The following is a 23,784-nucleotide window of genomic DNA, read 5'->3' as shown; positions in this document are numbered from 1 at the left end:
GACTGCTTCACTGTGTATTTATTCACTCAATAAACATATTGATAGACATAATTGCTAACAAAAATGTGAAATGAGTAATGTGCATTTTTTAAAATTAATTAATTTATTTTTGGCTGCGTTGGGTTTTTGTTGCCGTGCACGGGCTTTCTCTAGTTGTGGTGATCGGGGGCTACTCTTCGTTGCATTGTGTGGGCTTCTCATTGCGGTGGCTTCTCTTGTTGCAGAGCACGGGCTCTATGGTGTGCAGGCTTCAGTAGTTGTGGCACGTGGGCTTCAGTAGTTGTGGTTCACGGGCTCTAGAGTGCAGGCTCAGTAGTTGTGGCGCACGGGCTTAGTTGCTCCGCGGCCTGTGGGATCTTCCCGGACCAGGGCTTGAACCCGTGTCCCCTGCATTGGCAGGCGGATTCTTAATCCCTGTGCCACCAGGGAAGCCCTCCCCCAATTTTTTTTATCTACACAAATCTTTTGAAAAGAAACACAACTGAAACATTTTACAGTAGGTGTAATATATTGTTTCAAGTCCTACAATTTATTTATAAAATAGGGATAATAGTTCTTATCTTAGTTTTTCGTTCGTCCTTAAGGTTATCACATTATTCTGTAGTACTTTTAGAAGGTTTTCACATATTGAAGGTTTTCAACAAGTGAGTTTTCCTTGAGAAGTGTGAAGAATGTTTTATCAGTTGCTTCTTAAAATAGCTCAAGTTTCTTGGCCAGAACATTTATCTGTAAAAGTTAGTCATTCATTTTTAACTTTTGGCTGCTGATCTTTTATGATTCAATGAATTATTTTTACTTTAAAGGTTAAATCTGTTGTGCAAGTGCCAATTGGTATGTTAGAAATGTTAAATAGTACTGCTGGAAATTATATTTGACTTACTTATTTAAAAGAATAAATGCTTCCTAGGAAAAATCTCATCCCTTTGGGCTATATATTAATAGAAGTAGACAATTAAGTAGAATTCCTTAATGTCCCTACTTTTGTGAGGTTTACACAGAAGGCAGAAGCATATTTTTGTCGTGTCGTTAAAGGAACGAAGTAATAAATGTTGACCAATTCAGTAATTAAATGCATGTAGATATGTAATCAATTCTCTAGATCTTTCCAAACAGTGCTAATAGCATTCATGTCTGGAATTCCATAACTCAGTTTATGTAAGCATAGTCAAAGAAATTTTTTCTCCATAAATGGAATATTTTTATTTCAGTCGAAATAAATAAAAGAAAAAATATTTTCACTGAAATTATATTTTGTTAAAATAAAAAATTTTTTTGGTAAGCACTTGTAAAAGTTAGGATGACCTGAAGTATGTCATCCTTTTTTTGCCTACCTATGAAATTAAGTTTGTTTTTTCCTTATTCACGTGGTAAGTTAGGTTCACGGGAGTAAGGCTCTTTTCCTCATGCCAGATAACCCGACTCTTGGGGCTGTTTTCTGTTCGTTTTTTGCCTTTCTTCTTTCTGTCACTGCTGTCACTCAGTGTCACGAAAAGCAGTGTTTTCTCCTTCTTTATGACTCTGTCCTTCTAAATTCCCATCTGACCTGCTGTGAGCTGGTAACTTAGATTTCCAGGCATGTTGGAAGAATTGCTGGTTGAAGTTCAAGTGAAGTGGAGAGGATTATGAAAGTTTCTAGAGAGAAGGGCTTGGTATCCAGTAAGGGCTCAAGAAGGGGAATTGAACCAGATTGTGAATTTATAATTGGCTGAGTGGAATCTAATTAGCATATGCTTTTCCTGCTTCTGCCGCCAGTCCAGAGACAGGTGTTTTAGTTCACCAAACATTCTTTGATTGCTCATTATATGCTAGTGATAAACGGAATACTTCCTGCCGTATTAGTAAACAAAGGATGTCACAGTCATCAGTGATTGCAGCCACCTCCGATGGTGAGCTGGTGAGCCATGAGGAAACTCAGGAAGGAAAAGAATACCTGCCATCTAGCAGCCATCAGACTGCAATGATTTCAGTGAGCTCAGACTCTTGCATCTTCCCGTGCACAGAAAAGCGCTAAATTCCTTAACTTGAGATATCTGGTTTTCTTTAATTAACAGTAATCTTTTGACATTCAGACTCCCTGCCCTTTGTTACAAAACTCCCATGTATCCTGGCTCCCCACCTCGCCTCCACGGAGCAGTTCTCTCAGGGTTACTTGAGATGCGGCCTCCTGGCCTTGAAGTCCTAAAAATTCCTGCTGAATAAAACATAACTCTCAGCTTGTAGGTTGTGAATAATTTTTTAGTCGACCCTGGGCCCTGGGGGTGCAAGATGAATAAGCAGCAATTCTTTTCACTCTGTGGGAGTTAGATAAAAAATCGACTGTATTCCCCATGCTGTACATTTCATCCCCATGACTCATTTATTTTGAAATTTGCAGTTTGTACCTCTTAATCTCTCTCACCTATTTCACTCATTCCCCCCCTCTCTTCCCCTCTGGCAGCTACCTGTTTGTTCTCTGTGTCTATGAGTCTGTTTCTGTTTTGAAGTTTGTTCATTTGTTTTTTAGATTCCAAATATAAGTGAAATCATATGTTTTTTGTCTTTATCTGCCTTATTTCACTTAGCATAATACTTTCTGGGTCCATCTGTGTTGTCACAACTGGCAATATTTCATTCTTTTTTATGGCTGATTAATAGTCCATTGTATGTATATGTGTGTATGTGTTTGTGTACATATGTGCCACATCTTCTTTATCCATTCGTCTGTCGATGGTCACTTAGGTTGTTTCCACATCTTGGCTGTTGTAAATAGAGCTGCTCTAAACGTTGGGGGGCACGTCTCTTTGAGTTGGTGTTTTCATTTTTTTTGGATATAGATCCAGGAGTGGAATTGTTGGATTATACAGTAATTCTCGTTTTAGTTTTTTGAGGAATCTCCATGCTTTTTTCTATGGCGGCTGCATCGATTTACATTCCCACCAACAGTGTACAGGGGATCCCTTTTCTCCACATCCTTGTCAACATTTGTATTAGTGGTCTTCTTGTTGATGGCCATTCTGATAGGTGTGAGGTGATATCTCACTGTTGTTCTGATTTGTATTTCTCTGACTAGTAATGTTGAGTATCTTCTCATGTGCCAAGGGTGCTTTGAAAACACTCCCAGCCGAGAATCTCAGGGAGGGCTTTGTGTAAATCGTGGCTGAGCTGAGTTTAAATTACGAATACGATTCGGCTAAGAAAGTAAAGGTAGGGCTTTTTGTCTGGCGGAGGGGAAGAGAATGATGGGGAGGAATGAATAGTGCTGATTGGTGGTCAAGGCTAGGGCTATTGGGAGGAGTGCAAGCAACCAGAGCATAAAACGTGAGGTGGATGTGGTGGGAGAGAGGCTGGAGGGTTCAGGTGGGGTCTGCTCACAGAAGGCTTTTGACATGCTGCTGAGTAGTTTGGCTGTCATTCTGCAGGCAGGATGAGCTTGCTCTTAAACATAGAAGTGCCTGGTGAGACTTGCACGCAGAACAGTAATTGGCTACCTTGTAGAAGGGGAGTGGGGAGTGTGAGGCTGGGAGCATATGGGGGAGAGTCACTTATTTCAGATGCTTTACAGAATCCAAAACCTGTTTTATATTGTGCAGATAGTGGAGATATTGTGTTTGCACTATAAATTCTGTTTTATTGGGAATATTTAGAATATTTTGTTCATCTGATATTTTAAGTCTGTAATTTTGTAAAAGCTTTGACTATCCTCTGAAAACTGGCTCTTTTTTTTTTTTTTTCTGCATCAACTACTTTACAGCTGTTTAAATATCTTTAGCCCAGCAAATTAAAACTGTGGACCAGATAGTATTGTTTTAAAATCCTTTCTTTTCTTAAAACATTAAAAAGAAAACACTGGGCTTCCCTGGTGGCGCAGTGGTTGGGAGTCTGCCTGCTGATGCAAGGGATGCAGGTTCGTGCCCCAGTCCGGGAAGATCCCACATGCCATGGAGCGGCTGGGCCCGTGAGCCGTGGCTGCTGAGCCTGCGCATCAGGAGCCTGTGCTCCGCAACGGGAGAGGCCACAACAGTGAGAGGCCCGCGTACTGCAAAAACAAAACAAAACAAAAAAAACGCTTTTTTTTTTTTTTTTTGGCTTGGAAGAAGTGTTGGAAATAGTAAAAGCTGCAAGACTGATTCTTATAGTATTTAATACTTCCTTTTTATACTATTTTGAGAAGTATGTCAATTCATCATTAGAATTAGCAAGGTTATTTGAAACAATTTCACAAGTAAATAGATTTTTACAAAAAGCCTTGCAATACTGAGGTCTTAAATGTGTTCATTGATTTAAGTTGTAAATTGTCAAAGTTAGTCTTGAATAACAGAGATATGTTGTTTGTAGATGTAAAAAAGTATTTTAATGGAGAAGCACTGGGTGAAAAATTGCCTGTCCATGTAATAAGACTGTCACTGTGTTTCTAATTTGTTTTCTCTAGACCAGTGGTTATTAATACAAGTGCTATTAAAATTTTCTATTTTAATTTTGTAAGGGTGGCCCTACGTTTGGTTGAAATTTTTAACTTTTAGTTTTATTTCCATGGGCTCAAAGAACATAGTCTTAAATATACATTGACCATTTTTTGCGATTAAGTAAATGGCTAGTTTTAGTCAGTGTTCCTTGGAAACTTGAGGAGTTGTAGTCTTTGAAATGTTCAAAGTTTATATCTGTTTAATTTATTAATTAAGGTAAAAAAGACTGAGTTAAAACCTTTAAATCCAACTTCAGGTTTTGCTTCATATTTATGTTATTCAGACCACAATGACTCATTCATGTTGGGTCTTTACTCTCTATTATGCACTTCATCAATAGAAAATTACCTGATTTATCTAATTTTTTTTGTTCTGAATTATTCATTATTTATATTTCATACATTTTTGTTCATATTTCACTACACTAGTTTTTTTTTTGAATTTTTGAATTTTATTTTATGTATTTTTTTATACAGCAGGTCCTTATTAGTCATCAGTTTTATACACATCAGTGTATACATGTCAATCCCAATCTCCCAGTTCATCCCACCCCCACCCCCACCCCGCCACTTCCCCCCTTGGTGTCCATACGTTTGTTCTCTACATCTGTGTCTCTATTTCTGCCCTGCAAACTGGTTCATCTGTACCATTTTTCTAGGTTCCACATATATGTGCTAACATATGATATTTGTTTTTCTGTTTCTGACTTACTTCACTCTGTATGACAGTCTCTAGATCCATCCACGTCTCTACAAATGACCCAATTTCATTCCTTTTTATGGCTGAGTAATATTCCATTGTATATATGTACCACATCTTCTTTATGCATTCGTCTGTCGATGGGCATTCAGGTTGCTTCCATGTCCTGGCTATTGTAAATAGTGCTGCAATGCACATTGGGGTACATGACTCTTTTTGAATTATGGTTTTCTCAGGGTATATGCCCAGTAGTGGGATTGCTGGGTCGTATGGTAGTTCTAATTTTAGTTTTTTAAGGAACCTCCATACTGTTCTCCATAGTGGCTGTATCAATTTACATTCCCACCAACAGTGCAAGAGGGTTCCCTTTTCTCCACACCCTCTCCAGCATTTATTGTTTGTAGATTTTTTGATGATGCCCATTCTCACTGGTGTGAGGTGTTACCTCATTGTAGTTTTGATTTGCATTTCCTTAATAATTAGTGACATTGAGCATCCTTTCATGTGTTTCTTGGCAATCTGTATATCTTCTCTGGAGAAATGTCTGTTTAGGTCTTCTGCCCATTTTTGGATTGGGTTGTTTGTTTGTTTTATATTGAGCTACTTGAGCTGTTTATATATTTTGGAGATTAATCCTTTGTCTGTTGATTCGTTTGCAAATATTTTCTCCCATTCTGAGGGTTGTCTTTTCGTCTTGTTCGTAGTTTTCTTTGCTTTGCAAAAGCTTTTAAGTTTCATTAGGTCCTGTTTGTTTATTTTTTTTTTTATTTCCATTACTCTAGGAGGTGGATCAAAAAGGATCTTGCTGTGATTTATGTCAGTGTTCTTCCTATGTTTTCCTCTAAGACTTTTCTAGTGTCCAGCCTTACATTTAGGTCTTTAATCCTTTTGAGTTTATTTTTGTGTATGGTGTTAGGGAGTGTTCTAATTTCATTCTTTTACATGTAGCTGTCCAGTTTTGCCAGCACCACTTATTGAAGAGACTGTCTTTTCTCTATTTTGTATCCTTGCCTCCTTTGTCATAGATTAGTTGACCATAGGTGCATGGGTTTATCTCTGGGCTTTCTATCCTGTACCATTTATCTGTATTTCTGTTTTTGTGCCAGTACCCTATTTTCTTGATTACTGTAGCTTTGTAGTATAGTCTGAAGTCAGAGAGTCTGATTCCTCCAGCTCCGTTTTTCTTTCTCAAGATTGCTTTGGCTATTTGGGATCTTTTGTGTTTCCATACAAATTGTGAAATTTTTTGTTCTAGTTCTGTGAAAAATGCCATTGGTAGTTCGATAGGGATTGCACTGAATTTGTAGATTGCTTTTGGTAGTATAGTCATTTTCACAATGTTGATTCTTCCAGTCCAAGAACGTGGTATATCTCTGCATCTGTGTTGTCTTTGGTTTCTTTCATCAGTGTCTTATAGTTCTCTGAGTACAGTCTTTTACCTCCTTAGATAGGTTTATTCCTAGGTGTTTTATTCTTTTTTTTGCAGTGGTGAATGGGATTGTTTCCTTAATTTAGCTTTCACATTTTTATTCATTAGTATAGGAATGCAAGAGATTTCTGTGCATTAATTTTGTATCCTGCAACTTTACCAAATTCGTTGATTAGCTCTAGTAGTTTTCTGGTAGCATCTTTAGGATTCTCTATGTATAGTATCATGTAATCTGCAAACAGTGACAGTTTTACTTCTTCTTTTCCAATTTGTATTCCTTTTATTTATTTTTCTTCTCTGATTGCTGTGGCTAGGACTTCCAAAACTATGTTGAATAATAGTGGTGAGAGTGGACATCCTTGTCTTATTCCTGATCTTCGAAGAAATGCTTTCAGTTTTTCACCATTGAGGATGATGTCTGCTGTGGGTTTGTTGTATATGTTCTTTATTTTGTTGAGGTAGGTTCCCTCCATGCCCCCTTTCTGGGGAGTTTTCATCATAAACGGGTGTTGATTTTGTCAGAAGTTTTTTCTACATCTATTGAGATGATCATATGGTTTTTATTCTTCAGTTTGTTAATATGGTGTATCACATTGATTGATTTGCATATATTGAAGAATCCTTGCATCCCTGGGATAAATCCCACTTGATCATGGTGTATGATCCTTTTAATGTGTTGTTGGATTCTGTTTGCTAGTATTTTGTTGAGGATTTTTGCATCTATATTCATCAGTGCCATTGGTCTGTAACTTTCTTTTTTTGTAGTATCTTTGTCTGGTTTGGGTATCAGGGTGATGGTGGCCTCATAGAAAGAGTTTGGGAGTGTTCCTTCATCTGCAATTTTTTGGAAGAGTTTGAGAAGGATGGGTGTTAGCTCTTCTCTAAATGTTTGATAGAATTCACCTGTGAAGCCATCTGGTCCTGGACTTTTTGTTTGTTGGAAGATTTTTAATCACAGTTTCGATTTCATTACTTATGATTGGTCTGTTCATATTTTCTATTTCTTCCTGTTTAGTCTTGGAAGGTTATTACCTTTCTAAGAATTTGTCCATTTCTTCCAGGTTGTCCATTTTATTGCGATAGAGGTGCTTGTAGTAGTCTCTTAGGATGCTTTGTATTTTTGCGGTGTCTGTTGTAACGTCTCCTTTTTCATTTCTAATATTATTGATTTGAGTCCTCTCCCTCTTTTTCTTGATGAGTCTGGCTAAACGTTTATCAATTTTGTTTATCTTCTCAAAGAACCAGCTTTTAGTTTTATTGATCTTTGCTATTGTTTTCTTTGTTTCTATTTCGTTCATTTCTGCTCTGATCTTTATGATTTCTTTCCTTCTACTAACTTTGGGTTTTGTTTGTACTTCTTTCTCTAGTTCCTTTAGGTGTAAGGTTAGATTGTTTATTTGAGATTTTTCTCACTACACTAATTTTTAACCTTTTATGTACAAAGATAATGTCTTTTTTGTATGTGTAGATTATTTTTGATTTTTACTTCAGTATGAAATCATATTTCACTTACAGGGAAATTTAACCTTTTTTAGTACAGTTATTATACTTGGTTTTCATGCAGAAGTTTTGCTATCTCTTTTGTTTCCTTTTTTTTTTTAACTCTATAGATTATTTTATCTTCCTTTTACTTCTGTAGTGATTTGGAAAATATCATAGGTTTAATGTTATTTGTGTTTATCTTTAAATTTTTCAAATGATCCATGTAAGTAACAAAAAAATGTTTACTTCTTTATATAATTTTTAAAATTTTGTAAAATATACATAACATAAAATTTACCATTTAACTCTTTTTGAGTGTATAATTCAGTGGCATTAGGCACATTCACATTGTTGTACAATTGTCACCATTATCTGTCTCCAAAACTTTTTCATCATCTCAGAGTGAAACTCCACACCCACTGAACAATAACTCCCCACTCTCCTCTTCCCCTAGTCCCTGATAACCACTATTCTACCTTCTTTCTTTATGAATTTGTATATTTTAGGTGCCTCATATAAGAGGAATCATACAGTACTTGTCTTTTTGTATCTGGCTTATTTTACTTTACATAATGTTTTCAAGAGTCATCTTGTTGTAGCATGTGTCAAAATGTCATTCCCTTTTAAGGCTGAATATTTCATTGTATGTATACCATCTACTGCATATTGTTTATCCATTCATATGTTGATAGACACATTTCTACCTTTTGGCTGTTGTGAATAATGTTGCTGTGAACATTGATGTACAAGTAAGTGTTTGAAATCCCTGCTTTCAATTCTTTTGGCCATATACTCAGAAGTGACATTGCTGGATCATATGGTAATTCTATGTTTAATGTTTTGAGGAACTGCCATACTATTTCCACAGTGACTGAACCTTTTACATTTCCACCAGCAATGCACAGGTGCTCCAGTTTCTCCACATCCTCGTCAACATTTGTTATTTCCTGTTATTTTTGATAATGTCCATCCTAATGGATGTGAAGTGTATCTATTGTGGCTTTGATACTTTGTGTAACTTTTATAGGCTCCATGTCTTTTTTATTTCATGTTTATTTATCCTTGAATTAAAAAATTTCTGACATACATTATATTTTTGTCTTTAGTTTACAGGTAATTTCTCATTTTAATTTTCATAAATTTTCCGTGGAAAGTTGAGAGTGAGAACCCCAGTGCTTTTTTTGTTCTACCCTTTTTCTGATACTGTCCTTTCAGCAGCTAGTTTATAGGGTTATGTCAACATATCTAGGATATATTTTAGTCTATGTTGTTATGACTTGCCGGTTAGTCTACTGTATTTTAGTTTTCATGTTTTATGCATACCTTTCAATTTAAAAGATATAACTTCTATTTAAGTAGTAAGGTATCTAGAAATTTATGATGGTGGAACATTTGCTCTGAAACAACCTTATTACCTGAAGAGAGATTATACAATTTAATATTTCATTGTTTTTTAATTATTTGACTTCCCCTGTTTCATTTCTTTAGTAACTTTGGGATCACTTTGAGGGCAGGGATCATGTCTCTTGAACTAATGCATTTTCCCCCATATACCTGCCACTGTGTTAAGCATACACTAAGTCCAATAAATATTGGATGAGAGATTTACATGCAGTGTTCAAAGTTGGAACAATTAAGTACTAGAAACTGGAAGGAACTAATGGATCATTAAGTTTTTGTATTTTGTTTATTTTTATTTATTATTAGTTAGAATTCATATTAAATACTTAAAAATTGTTAGCTTTTTAAAAAATTTAGGTATGCTTATCATTCTTTCCTATCGTTAAAAGTATCTCAGCATGTATTGGTTATTCTTATAGGGAGGAATACATTTATATTATTTAATGATAACATTTTATATTGTTCTCCATGATATTTCTATATTGGCCCCTAAAATTGATTGTTTTCTTCTGTTTTGTGTTTAAATGTTTGCAGAAGAAGAAACTGCTCATGGTGTTGGGGTCCCTTGGAGACAGCATATGCTACCATAAAAGCAACATCAGTTTGGAACAACCAGAGGCGGTGCTGGTGCACCACAGGATGGCCTTTGTCAGCATTTCGCTGTTTGCAGTCCGACTGCTGCAGACACTTCTCCCTGTTGAAAAGGTAAGGCAGGTAGCGTGGCTTTGTTGTAGTTTACTGGGTGTTACAATCGCTGTCCTGTTGTAAATTCCTTCTGATCATTTCATGGTGTACAAAGATTATATTGGAAATGCAGAAATTGAGAAATGGCTAACATTTTTTATTAGTTTTGACAAATAAATTGATAGAAAAAAATACTAGTTTTTTAAGATAACTTTTAAAAACTGTGGTGTAATATGTTGAGAAAGGTGCACAGTTCAGTGCATTTTTACTAAGTGAATATATCTGTGTTTAGAAAGTGACCACCCCCCAAAACATGAAGTAGAACATGACCAGCCTTTCAAGGCTTTCAAGCCCGTCGCTTAACCTCTCCTCTCCCCACCCCTGCAAGCTAAACTCCTTTCTGACTTCTGTCACCATAGAGGGGTTTTTCTGTTTTTGAGCTTTATATAAATAGATGTATAAAGTATGTAATTGCTCAATATTTTTTTTTTTGAGATTCATTTTTGTTGTTGCTTGTAGCAGTTGTTAATTTTTATTGCAAAATACTATTCCATTATGTGACTGTATGTTAAAGGTGATTTTAATAGGTGTAAATACTTCTTTTAAATCATCTTATTGACTGTACTTTAAAGTGGAGGTTATATCTCTGAATTTGAACGTTGGTGGTAAAAATATCTCAAATGACTCATATGCAAGTGTTGTGTAGTGAACTTATTGCAAAAAGAAAGGTGTAGCATCGTGCTTAACTGAAGGTATGGGAAAAATTACTGCAGCTAAAGAACCATTTCCTGTGCCTTTTGTTGTCCTTTGTTATAGCCACTTGCCCTTTTGCTCCGTAGAATTCTGCAGAGCATGTAGTCTAAACTCCATTTTTTTTTTTTTTTTTTTTTTTTTGCGGTACGCGGGTCTCTCACTGTTGTGGCCTCTCCTGTTGCGGAGCACAGGCTCCGGACGCGCAGGCTCAGCGGCCATGGCTCACGGGCCCAGCCGCTCCGCGGTATGTGGGATCTTCCCGGACCGGGGCACGAACCCGTGTCCCCTGCATCGGCAGGTGGACTCTCAACCGCTGCGCCACCAGAGAAGCCCTAAACTCCAGTTTTTAATAACACATATGCAATATATGCAAAATAGTATCAGGTCATCTGGAAAAATAAGAATAGAACATTAAATTTTAAATATAGTATTTTCCTGTAGGGAAAATAACATTTCTGTTAATTTTAATTTTTAACTTTTTTTATTAATTGTTATGTTTCTGAATAACACTCTGTGTTAAAGAGTGATAATTTTCCAAGGCATAAACATTATAAATTGAAGAATTTCAGTCATATAAGACTGGTATTGCATTTAAAATATAGGTGTCTCAACTTTACATGATAATGTTATATAACTGAAAAATTAGTAGTGCTACAATAACTTGTTACTAAGTATTACAAATGATCAATCTATGTATAGGTTGAGGTATTTTTGGAAAAGTTACTTGTCAGTTGTACCATAGAGCTTATTTGTTGCTTTTTTGATTATAGAGTTCTTTTCATCTATATGCTTATTTGGGCAGGAATCAAAATAGAAGTCAATAATTTATTTTATTTGACTTACTTTAGTGTTAGAATAATGTGAAGCTAACTCTCCATGTCTTTTTTTAAGGTAGCTATTTTTTGTTTTTGAAGGCAAATCAGTGTCTATCATTTTGGGGAGCTCTTTTAAATATGTAGCTTGGAACTGCATTAGAACAGTAAGTGGGGTCATTGAAGAGAGTGTAATTAAGGTATCAGCTTATAGATGGTTATAACTGCTTTGATTGATTAACTAAGAACTTTAAAATGAGATCTAAACAAACATGCTCTTCCTTTGCTGTTAACTTGCTCCTTCAGTTTATATAAATACAAGGCTATGCTGCCCTCTGCCTGTTGCTAGCCCACCAAAAATTGAAGTGGAATTTGGACTCTGAAACTTTCTACCTTAAAAGTGGCTTTTAAATGTTTGAGTTGCCACTTACCAAATATGTAATTTTGAAGTTGGAAAATGATATAGTATGAATCTATGTAGAGATTTCCTGAATTTGAATGTTTTGACAAAATGCCCTGAAGACCTTTTCTGAAATTGATAATTGCTGATTTTAAATGAATTTGGAGAATACCCATGTATAGGTTAAAATGATGCATTGGTAAATGTTATTACCAATGTTATAAATTAAAATTAAAAGTGTTCTGGTTGGGTAGATCAAATTGGTAAGACAAATGAAGTTAACTTCATATGGGGGAACCATCTGGGAAATAAGAGCTAAAAATACTGGCCCTGTGCCAGAAACAAGATCCCAGAGCATCCTAGGAACCCCTGTGACCCTTTCTCAGCCAAGCAGACTGAAGGTAAGGAAGAATTTATACCACAAGGTTTTGACTTTTTTAGTGAGGTATATAAAATCTAATAATTGGGTGTAGCTGATTGATTCAGAGCAGCATTTCTCAAAGTGTAGTGTGCACCCAGATCACCCAGAGATCTTGTTAATCCGATCTTGCATGTTCTGGTCTGTAAGGTCTGGATAGGGCCTAAGAATCCGTACTTCTGACAGGCCATGCCAGGATAACGCCCTGGCTGCTCTGAGTGGCAGGTTTAGAGAAAACAGTATTATACCCCTCCTCCTCCAGCACGCACGAGATGACGATGTTGACTCTTTTCTATCTAATACTGGTAATAGCTTTCCACTGAAACATCATCACTTTCAGTCCCAACTGACACGTGACTAATGCTTATATATGTAGGACCACCGTCTTCAGTCTGGGGTGTAAACTGTGATGGGTCCATTGGCCATGCAAGGATTAAACGTATGACCTTACCTTGGTGCTTTGAGTTGCTGAGAGGAGTTTCAGATGTAGGTATGCAGAGTGAAAATGTCAGAATTCCTTAATGATGGGATGAAAAGGGGAAAGAAAGGAAATTAGTACATATTGAATGTGATATGCCAGACATCTGCCCAGTGCTTATTTAATCCTCACATCAGCTATTATTTTTCTGCCTAGAGTCAGAGAAAGCGCCTTTAAACTAAAACACAGTGCCTTTGGAGTTAGACCCACTAGGATTTACTATCTTAGCGCAGAGCCCCACTCACTGAGTCTCCTTTGCTAATTCCTCTCTATCTTCCTAACCTCTTAAAGGGGTGGAACCCCAGGACTGGCCCTGGCCCTCATGAGATATCATCGCATTTTGGTCTTTAAGTGCCATCTATTTGCGGACAGCTCCCAAACTTATATTTTCAGACAACATGTGTCACCTGAACCACAAACTCATAAGTATATATCCAATATCCTTTTTGACATCTTCTCGTGACAGCTGATATCTCCGACTGAACATGCCCCAAGCCTTACTTCCCTGCACAGATGTGTTCTTCCTCTAGTCTTCCCGAGCTCAGTAAATGGCACCTTCATTCCAGTTGATTGTTGATCAGGAAAAACCTTAGAGTCATCCGTGATTCCTGGCTTTCACACACACTTAGATCCAATCCCTGAGCAAAATGTGTTATTTCTCCTTTGAACGTCTATCCAGAACCTGAACACTTCTCACCACTCCCACTGCTGCTACCTGAGTTTAAGCCACCATCCTGTCTCGCCTGGATTATTGCAGTAACCTCCTCCTTGGTCTCTCAGCTTCCACTCTTGCTCTTTTCCATCTGTTCTCTCCAGACTCATCCTGAGGCTTGCTCGAAACCTTCCAATGCTCCTTCTGAGGACAAGTCCTTATAATGACCCAAGGCCTTACCTGATCTGGCACCACTGCCCCCTGACTCCATCCCTCAGCACTAGCTCCAGTGGCCTCCTTGCTGTCAAATATACTCTGTGTCCGAGCCTCTGTATTTGCTGTTCCCTCTTCTGTGAGTGCTTTTCCCTCAGATATCCACTCCTCCAGTTCTCTGCTTAGATGTTACCTTATCAGAGACGCCGTCCTGTGCTTCCACCTCCTGTAACTTCTCTATTCTTCTCCATCTTTCCTATCCCCTGTTTTTAAAATTTTCTTAGCACTCCTAGCCACACTGGACAAGTATGGTTTACTCTATGCTTTCTCCACTGGAGTGTTAACTTCGTGAGGGCAGAGGTTCTGTTTTATTTCCTGCTGTGTCCCTAGTATCTGGAATGGCGCCTGGCATACGGTAGGGGCCCAGTGAGTATTTGCTGAGTGAGCAAATAATTGGTGACTAGGTAATTTAGTTTCTCGCTCTCTCTTTTTTCCCCACTAGGAGAGTTCTTTACAGAATAAGAGAAATTTCTCTCGACTTTATAATAGCTGCTGTCTTAATAGTTGTTTTTTTTTTCATGCTTAGTAACCTAAAATTTTGATTCCTTTAGCTTTTGATATTCATTTGGCAACTGTATTTCATTTAAAAGCATTGTTTAGGGCTTCCCTGGTGGCACAGTGGTTAAGAATCCGCCTGCCAATGAAGGGGACACGGGTTCAAGCCCTGGTCTGGGAGGATCCCACATGCCGGGGAGCAGCTAAGTCCGTGTGCCACAACTACTGAGCCCACCTGCCACAACTACTGAAACCCATGTGCCTAGAGCCCATGCTTTGCAACAATAGAAGCCACCACAATGAGAAGCCTGTGCACCGCAACGAAGAGTAGCCCCTGCTCGATGCAACTAAAGAAAGCCCACGTGCAGCAAAGAAAACCTAATGCAGCCAAAAATAAATTAATTAATTAAAAAAAAATAAAGAACAGTAATTCTAAAAAAAAAAAAAGCATTGTTTAGCAGATTTAGTTCTTAGACTTTCAGGCAGTTAATGATTATCCTTAAAATAGGTTATCCATGAAAAAATTATGACCAAACCTACTTTAATAAAGGCAGCATTTCAGCCGTAGTAGTAAACCCTGCCAAATGGTTTTCTCTGAACATTGAATTTTCAGGCCTTTTCATTTTCTTAATTGATGCATAAAATCCTATTACAAAGCTAGAATCATTAAAAGAAACAAAACCCACCAAAGGGTTTTTTTAGTCTTAAATCAATTGATTTAAGTTATAAAACATACACTATTTCATTTGGGCCCCTTGATTTTATACTAATTAAAGGTCAGTCTTTTGTGAGTGTTCTAGAACTATTTTAAATATGTTGAATTTCTCCTTTCCCCTCTAAAACACAAACAAAACCAAATAAAAATTAATTTCTGTTCGAATTAGTCTATAGCTGTACTTGATTTAGTGATATTCAATTCAATATGTAGTTAATAAGCCTTGGGCTATATCCTCAGGGGTTTATTGCATTTTTCTGGAGATTTGTGTGCACCTGCACGAAAAACTTAGAGAAAAAGGCCTGGTACCTTCAGTTCAGTAGCAGAGGCATAAACGAGGTGTGGGCCGAGAGAGAGAGCAGTTCTGGGTGTTGATGTGGGGAAGAGGAGGTATCCTGAATCCCAGGCTTTGGGAAGGAGTTGAAATTTGGACTTGGGATATTTTGGGCAGAGAAAAATTGCAGTGAACCTAGGTGTAGATAAATGATGTGTTGGAGAATAGAATTTTCTTTGGAAAAGCAATAGACTTTGTGATAGAGAATTACTAAAAAAGTTCAACTACGTTAATACTATAGTTTACTATATTTATCTAAAAATGGTTAATTTTTTTTTTTTAATTTATCAAGGCAAGCAACTTTTTACCAGAGCCTATGTCAGCAGCATTATTTCTAGTTTCTTTGGACATGCCTCTTTCTTTGGAATATCCAAATATTCATGAAGCTGTTGTGGCCTATTTGGAACAGCTGAATTCTGAAAACTACAGTATTTATAAACGAACTGCAGAGGCTGTTTATTCACTTGAGTGTACCTGTAACTTCCTGTCTGATGTTGGGAAGGAGGTAAAAAGTTTTGTTAATATCTCTTTAAAATTCCTTTGATAAAATATTTAGAAAATTTAACCTATAGTTTTCAAATTGATGGACATTTAACAATTGAATTCTTAGGGGTGGGATCCATTATTACTGAATGGTCCAATTATAAGATTAAAGTAAGGCTATGATTTGTATAAAAGTAAAATGAAGATTTAGATTAATGAATGGTATATATTCATGAGACCAGTGGTTTTAAAAAAATAATTATTATCAATATCTTTATTAGTGAGTTCCTCTTTGAAGTGGCTTACTGTGGGTGAACAGAGTGACAATTGATGTAAACAATTATAAGGGCCATTTTAGTGCTTATTTGTAGACACATTTTTTCCCTTTATAGACCTTTATTTATTCACAGAAAGAGCCTGATTTTTTATTAAATAAAGCCATGAACTAGATTGTAAGGTAGTAGGATGACTTTCAATACCATGTTATAGCAATAATTATGTATTTGTTATTTATCCCTTTTAGGATATTATTTAGTATGTTATCAATTAAAGGGTTAATGAGTCTTAAAATAGACATTGACTACAATAGTTGTTTACTGTTTGAAAATACCAAAATGGGTCCTGAAGATCTTGAAAAATTAGGAGCAAAATTTTATTCCATTTGGCCCCTACAGTGGAGTTTTTTGAACTTCATATTTTAAATTTTCCTTATTTACCCACTGTTGTTTATTTTTATTTTCTTTTCCCCACATCTTTATGCCACTGTATCTTGTCTCCTCCATGATAGAATTTTGAACTGCCTTTTATTTGAATTATTTCTGTGGCATTCTGCATGGTCAGTTAATCACACAGGTATTGATCACCCCCTATTTTCCCTAGAACCAATCAGGATGTTAGAAGTGGGAGGTGGGTCTTAAAATGCATGAGTCCTGCCTTGAGCTGCAGTTAGTAGGGGGATAAGGCCACAATTGAGCAGTCAAAGAACCATGCCACTCAGAGGTAAATAATATAAAGTCTTAAGCGGCGTTGAGTTAGGCATTTTCCCCACATTTTTCCTCCTAGGCTGACGTTTTTGGTTTGCTTGTTGAGCAGGTTGACTTAAGCAAATGTGAACAGTCTCAGGGCCTCTGGATGATCTAATTTCTTGAAGCTGCTTTGTTAGCTGTTGAGAATTTTATTGTACATGACCTTGACATTTACTGTTCCATTCTCTTCTTTTTTTAGGGAGAGAAGAATCTCTTAGAATTAGTGGAGCTGGCAGACCAAGCCTTACATAGCTTTTCCTATCATCAGCATTTCCCCCTAATAAAGGAAATCATCTGTATTTGTTCAAAGATGTAATATTTTCTTTCTTAATATGATTACATTATTATAGGTTGTGTGTGTGTAAGTTTAGGAGCAATGAAAATGAAACTTGTCTTAAATCTGTTATTTTTTAGTTTAAACTGCTTTTATATGTTTTGACCTTTAAACTGTATATATATAGTAGCATTAGGACAGTTAACTGTTTTATTCAAGAGTAAGCTTTAAAAATGTCATGCCTATAATCAACATGAATTATCCTTGGATTTTTATACATTTGTTTTGGTGTCTTTCCAAACAAGTATTCAAGCACATTTGTTTATTTATCTTTAACATTTTAATTAATAACTTGAATTGAGGATTTTTTAAATGTAAATTTCATTATTCCTACCTTTTATATGAATTTTTGAAAAGCATCATGCATTGGTTAATTTATTTGGGGGACATTGGAACAGATTTTTCTTTAAAACTTAGTATTTTCATTGCTTTTGGAAAGAGTAAATTCCATGGTGATAAATATCCATTAAATATGGGATTTATTTTTCTTTCTGTCTGTCTATCTGTCAGTCATCTCACATAATTACCTTTTTTTTGTGGTGAGAACATTGAAGATCTACTCTCTTAACACATACCAAGTATACAGTACAGCATTATCAACCATAGTCACCAGAACTACCTATCCTGCATAACTGAAACTTTGTACCCTTTGACCAACATCTCTGCATTTCCTCCAGCCCCTGGCAACCACCAATTCTACTCTCTGCTTCTAAGAGTTTTAGGTTCCACATATAAGTCAGATCATGCAGTATTTGTTTTTCTGTACCCTGGCTTATGCCACTTAGCATGTCCTTCAGCTTCATCCATATTGTCACAAATGATAAGATTTCCTTCTTTTTTAAGGCTGAATAATATTCCATTATATATATATTATATATACATATATAATATATATATATATACACACACACATACACATACATACCACATTTTTAAAAATCCATTCATCTATCAATTGACACATTGTTTTCATGTATTGGCTATTGTGAATAATTCTGGAATGAATATGGGAGTACATATATCTGTTTGAGGTACTGATTTCATTTTCTTTGGTTACATACCTAAAAGTGGAATTGCTGGGTCATATGGTAAATCTGTTTTTATTTTTTTGAGGAACCTCCATACTATTTTCCATAATGGTTGTAACCATTTTACATTCTAAATATAGGTTTCTAAAGACATTTTGTTGTTTTGTATTCTTTAAGAGAGAATATTCCCTGCCTTGAAACAAGTAAATCCTTGAGTAAATATTAATTCTGGGTTAGTTAAACAAGATCTCAGTTGTAGGAACTGGAGTAGGAAGAAACCCCTTTCTCTGTGCTTTTTAGTCTCATGTTTAGTCCCTTACTTGCCTTAGATGTCTTGTATGTTTACCTTTTTACCAGCTGGAAATCTGCACAGGCCAGTCCATTACTACAAGGAGAAAGTCAGAAGGTGTTTCTACGTATGTTGTCTCACCCTTTGCCACAAGTGAAAGTTAAAACTTACCACTGTTGTCTGGAAATTGTTAAGGTAGGTTTTTTTGTTTTTGATTTTTTTGCGGAGCATTAACAGTGGATTTTCTGATTATAACTCAAAATTAAATTACTTGACCTTTTGGATATAAGAGTTATTACCATAAAAATAGATGGTAGTTATTAGTCAACTCTAAGAAATTTATACTATTGAATTCCCTTAGTAAGTCTAGCAACTGAATTGCCTTATTAGCAGTTTTAATAAGAATTACATTTATGTTGTGTTATTTAATGATGGAAAAATTGTAAGGAAAAGTTGACTTCTATCAAGTATTCAAAGGTGATTTCTATGCTCAGGAAAAGTTTTAGCTTATTATGGCTTAAATTTTATAGTTTCAGATCTGTTTTCTTAGTAATATTCTTCTTTCCTTTCTTTTGAAACAAATATTTCCTGCGTTTTTAAATTATAAAATGTTTCAGCATGGAATAGTACATAAATATTAACTATTTCATTATTGAAAAGAACACTGTACATAGGACAGTATAGAAAAATATATATATTCCTGTGTACTCTTGAAAGTGTCCTCTTGTATTCAGTACTCTTATAAGTACTATCTAGATATAACATTTTGCCATTTTTTACTTATGATCCTTTTTTTTCAGAGAAATAAAAATATTATTTATAACTGAAGCTTCTTTCTTTTCTCTTCCACTTTTTTTATGCCACCAAGATAACCACTCTTACAAAGTTTTTGTTTATCCTTCCCATGCATGTATTTTATATATGCATATCTCTATAAATCATATATATTACTGTGTTTGTCTCTTTAAAAAAGTACATAATTTCATACCGTACACATGTTTTTGCTGCCTGTTCTTTTCCTTTAATAGTAAGGTTTAAGATCTACCTAGTGGATTCATCTTAACTGCTCTTTACTTTGAATATACTTTCTTCTGTTTATTGATAAGTATTTAGGTTCAGTCTGCTTTTTACTGAGCTATGTTTTTCAGTATTTTCAATGACAGTCTGTAACTGATAGTGCATGTGTTTGAAAATGTCTTGAGTTCACCTTACTCTTGAATGATAGATTAGCTGGAATTGTAGAATTCTGTAGAATTCTGTAGAGTTCTAGATTGACTGCCATTTTTCCTTAGCACTTTGCCAGTACTGCTTTGCTCTTGGTAGGCTTTTATCATTGTCGAGAAGGCTGCTGTCAGTTAAATTATAATTTATTTGTATTTTTTTTCTTCTAGTTGCTTTTAAGGTCTTTTCCTTAGCTCTGGAGTTCTGCAGTTTCATTACAATGTAACTTTGTATATACTTTTTTTTTTAACGTATCTCTATTAGCATGCTTCAGTTTGAAAACTCATGTCTGCCTTCACTTCTGGATAATTCTCAGTCATTATTGTTTCCCTTAGCCTTGCTGTTCTCTCCAAGTGGAACTCTCATTAGATCATGTTAGATCTTCTTATTTTACCCTTTGTGTCATTTAAGCCCTCTTTTATATTTGATCTTTTTCTGTTTTGTTTGGATAGAATTGCTCAGTACTGTCATTCAGTACACTAATTCTTTGCTCAACGATGTCTAATTTGCTTTTTAAAAATTGTGGTAAAATACACATAATGTAAAATTTACCATTTTAACCATTTTTAAGGTTTTGGTGGCATTAAGTGCATTCACATTGTGCAATCATCAACATTATCCATCTCTAGAACTTTTTCATCTTCCTAAATTGAAACTCTGTACCCGTTAAAAAATAACTCTCTATTACCCTCCAACCCCCCCCAGATCCTGACAACCACCATTCTACTTTCTGAATTTGACTGTTCTAGGTACCTCATACTTGTGGAATCATATAATTGTCTTTTTTGTGTCTGGTTTATATCACTTAGCATCCATGTTTAGTATATATCAGAGCTGCATTCCTTTTTAAGGATGAATAATATTCTGTTGTATATATACCACACTTTATTTCCCATTCATGTGTTAGTGGACATTTGGGTTGTTTCCACCTTTTGGCTACTGTGAACAGTGCTTCAGGTGTACAAATATGCCTGCTTGAGTTCCTACTTTCAGTTTTTTGGGTGCATATCCAGAGTGGGATTTGTGCTAATTTTGTCGAAGAGATGATAGAGTCATTACTTATATGCAGGTGCATCACTGTATTGATAAGAAAAATCCCACATATATGTTGTCCTCCCCCTCACCCAGAAACTTAAGTCTGTTTTGATTTGAATTTTCTCTTTGTCAAACCTCAGTAAGCAAAATACAAACACCTTAGGATAAGTTTATGGTGATGTTTATTTCCTATATGTCTGTTATTATGAACAACTTTAAAAGATTATGGTTGTCTCAGCAGTTTGGTTATTTAATTTGTCAACACCACTCTTGTTGGCTGAAAGAAATGTAATAGGTATCTCATGCAAACTCAAAAACTGTTAGTTAAGAGAATCTTTTTTTGTGTTCTACCGGTTAAAAGAAAAGTTTCAGTGACATAAGTACTAAAATTGGATTTGAATTATAAACAGAAGAAAGAGGAATGCTTTGGAAAAATCACTGTCACTAATTTTTAAAAACTTTTTGTATTATTTTGCAGGAATGTTTAGGTGTCCATAATGTCAGTAAACCTGTGTCTTCCCTTTGTAATGGAATTCATTTTCTACTTCACCCAAAAGTTCTGTATGAAATCTCTGCGTTTGGTATTCAAGAGCCCAAAAATGAGGTATGGCATGTTAGAAGGAAGTACAGAAGACTACTCTGATTCTTTAGATACTCAGCTAAATCAAGACAGTATTCTAATGTCACAAGGTAGTATGAGAAACTAAAAAGAAACTTGTCTTTGATGTATGGGTTCAGTTAAGTTGTTGTTTAACTAAAAAGAAATGTTAAAAAAAATGAGGCTTAAAATACAGGACATACTTGTTCTCAGAGAATTCAGATCAAAATGTTAACTTAAGTTTTTCATGTTAGATGTAGGAATGATGCAGTAGTTATAATAAGCAGCGTATTTCCTTAAGGAACATTTTTATTCAATGGAAAAATATACTTTAAAGGTTAAAAAAAAAGAGGAAATCATTAAGGGGGAAGGACTGGTTGAGAACAGAATGTAAGATGATGCTGTGGAAATAGGAACGTTTGAAGGAAGAGATGCTAATTACCTTTCCAGATTTTATGAAATATTACAGGTATGTAAGATGACTTAACGGGCCACCTCCTCTTGGATTGTTTCCCCCGTATTGTTGAGCAGGTGAATGCCACTGCCAAGGCCATCCTGATGCATCTGCTGCAGGGGCGACTGAGGATGACAGCACTGACCTGGAACAAGTTTATCGAGTCTCTGTGTCCTGTCATCCCAGTGCTACAGGTACTCTGTGCTCACCTGCTTACGCTACCATTTCTCTTTAGTGAGTGTGATTGATTTAAACGCACGCAAGCAGTAGAACCATCATGCTGTGGGAGAAATGAAGTGAAGCCACGAAGGCGCTGTGGATAAGGGAACAGGAAGTGGGCGGCTGTCTTGTTTCTGGCAGAAGGTTAAAGCAGGCTAGCGAATTTGTCTGTGTACACCGGGTGGGAGGTTAAGAAGTGAGGCGCAGGCATTTAGCATTGACTGTGAAAAATGGAGCTCAGCCTTATATAAAGGCTTTTAGCCAAAGCTAACAGTGCTTTCTAAACAGCCTTTATGTCATGAAACTGGCTGCATGAGTTCTATCTGTGCATGTATGGGTTAGCCTGATACTTTGATTAATGAGCTCTTAGAAACAAAGCTTTTTTAGCAGTCCTTCTGGGCTTAGGTAAAGGAGGGAGGGAAGTGCAGGGCCTTCCCTCCCTTGCATGAGAAGGTGGAGATGGGAAACACCATCATAGGAACAGTCCTCTTAGAAGAGAGAGCTGGGCCTCAGGCCCTGCCGCTTGCACAGCTCAGTTCCTTGCAGGCGCACCGGCAGCACTCCACTTTTGTAATGAGGGCACAGGTCTGAAGATCTGGGAGGGGCCTCATCTAGGGGCAGTGCCACTACTAGAATCTTGGAAAGTAGAAAAATTAGCAAGTGTCAGGAGGGTTGGCACATTTTCCTGAAGTTCTCCAGTATTATTTTTTAAATACAGTTGTATGTAGGCTTCTTACCTCATGTAGGTTATTTTGAAAAGTCATATTCAACTGAATTGAAAGAAATTTGTGAGTTGCCTGACAGGTCAACACAATTCTTATTTCAAGTTAAAAAATTAAGCAGTATGTGCATACAATCAGATGGTCATTTCTCTTTTTATGAAATCTGTTAGGGCTATGCTGACACAGAGGATCCTTTGGGTAACTGCATTCTCCTCCTAAGCAAAGCGAGTTCTGAGGCTGGTGAAGGGATTCTCCCCTGTACCACCTGGTTAAAGTCCATACTACGGCTCCTGCTGGTGAAAAAGCCATCGTAAGTACAGCAGAGTCTACTGAGTGTGAAAGATGAACGGGAATGTTCTAGGAAAGGGTAGTAATTGTATCAAGCAGTATAGAACCAAAGGAGGTAAAGGAAAGTGATTCTCTTACTAGACAGAGACGGGGAGCTAATGGCTGAAACTAACCCAGTAAAGGTCTTTTGGACACTTTCTAAGACGCTCTGTCCATCCTCCAGCCTTGCTGTCAGATCAGCCTATGTTACGGCATCGCTGCCCTCAGTGCTGTTCATAATGCTGCTGCGGGCAGGGTGGAGAGCCGTGGAGAGAAACAGATTGCCAAAACCATAGGGCATTCGCACTGTCTTCTCGTTAGAAATTGTTAGTCTCCTGGAGTGCAACTTTTCTAATTAAATACTTGTTCTGAAAATTAAAGTTTTTCATGAAAGTGTAGTGGACCAGTTGCCTCACATACCAGGGTATGCATGTATTTTAATCTTGTTTAGCTTGTCCTCTTTTTTGGGAAACAGTAAAAGTGTCCTTTCCTCTACCATTAGTGTAAGTGTCATTTTAACTAAAAGAAAAGAAGGAGAGAAAGATTGTCTTCCTTCCCTCTCTGTCAGTGCAACATGAATCT

At 36.4% G+C, this 23,784-nt stretch overlaps 1 protein-coding gene across 2 annotated transcripts in view; it reads left to right on the top strand.

The window, feature by feature from the left end:
• RTTN (rotatin) overlaps positions 1–23,784 on the top strand; it is a 146,094-nt gene that overhangs the window by 17,995 nt on the left and 104,315 nt on the right. For both annotated transcript variants that reach the window (XM_030868151.2, XM_030868150.2), the window contains exons 11-17: positions 9,988–10,158; positions 15,760–15,972; positions 17,175–17,287; positions 18,695–18,821; positions 21,361–21,486; positions 22,012–22,128; positions 23,046–23,185. In XM_030868151.2, coding sequence (XP_030724011.1) covers positions 9,988–10,158; positions 15,760–15,972; positions 17,175–17,287; positions 18,695–18,821; positions 21,361–21,486; positions 22,012–22,128; positions 23,046–23,185 — 1,007 coding nt within the window. The remainder of the gene's footprint in view (positions 1–9,987; positions 10,159–15,759; positions 15,973–17,174; positions 17,288–18,694; positions 18,822–21,360; positions 21,487–22,011; positions 22,129–23,045; positions 23,186–23,784) is intronic.

Source organism: Globicephala melas, chromosome 13 (assembly GCF_963455315.2).
Source record: "Globicephala melas chromosome 13, mGloMel1.2, whole genome shotgun sequence".
In the NCBI taxonomy this organism is placed as follows: domain Eukaryota; kingdom Metazoa; phylum Chordata; class Mammalia; order Artiodactyla; family Delphinidae; genus Globicephala; species Globicephala melas.
This window is presented reverse-complemented; position numbering and strand designations above follow the sequence as displayed.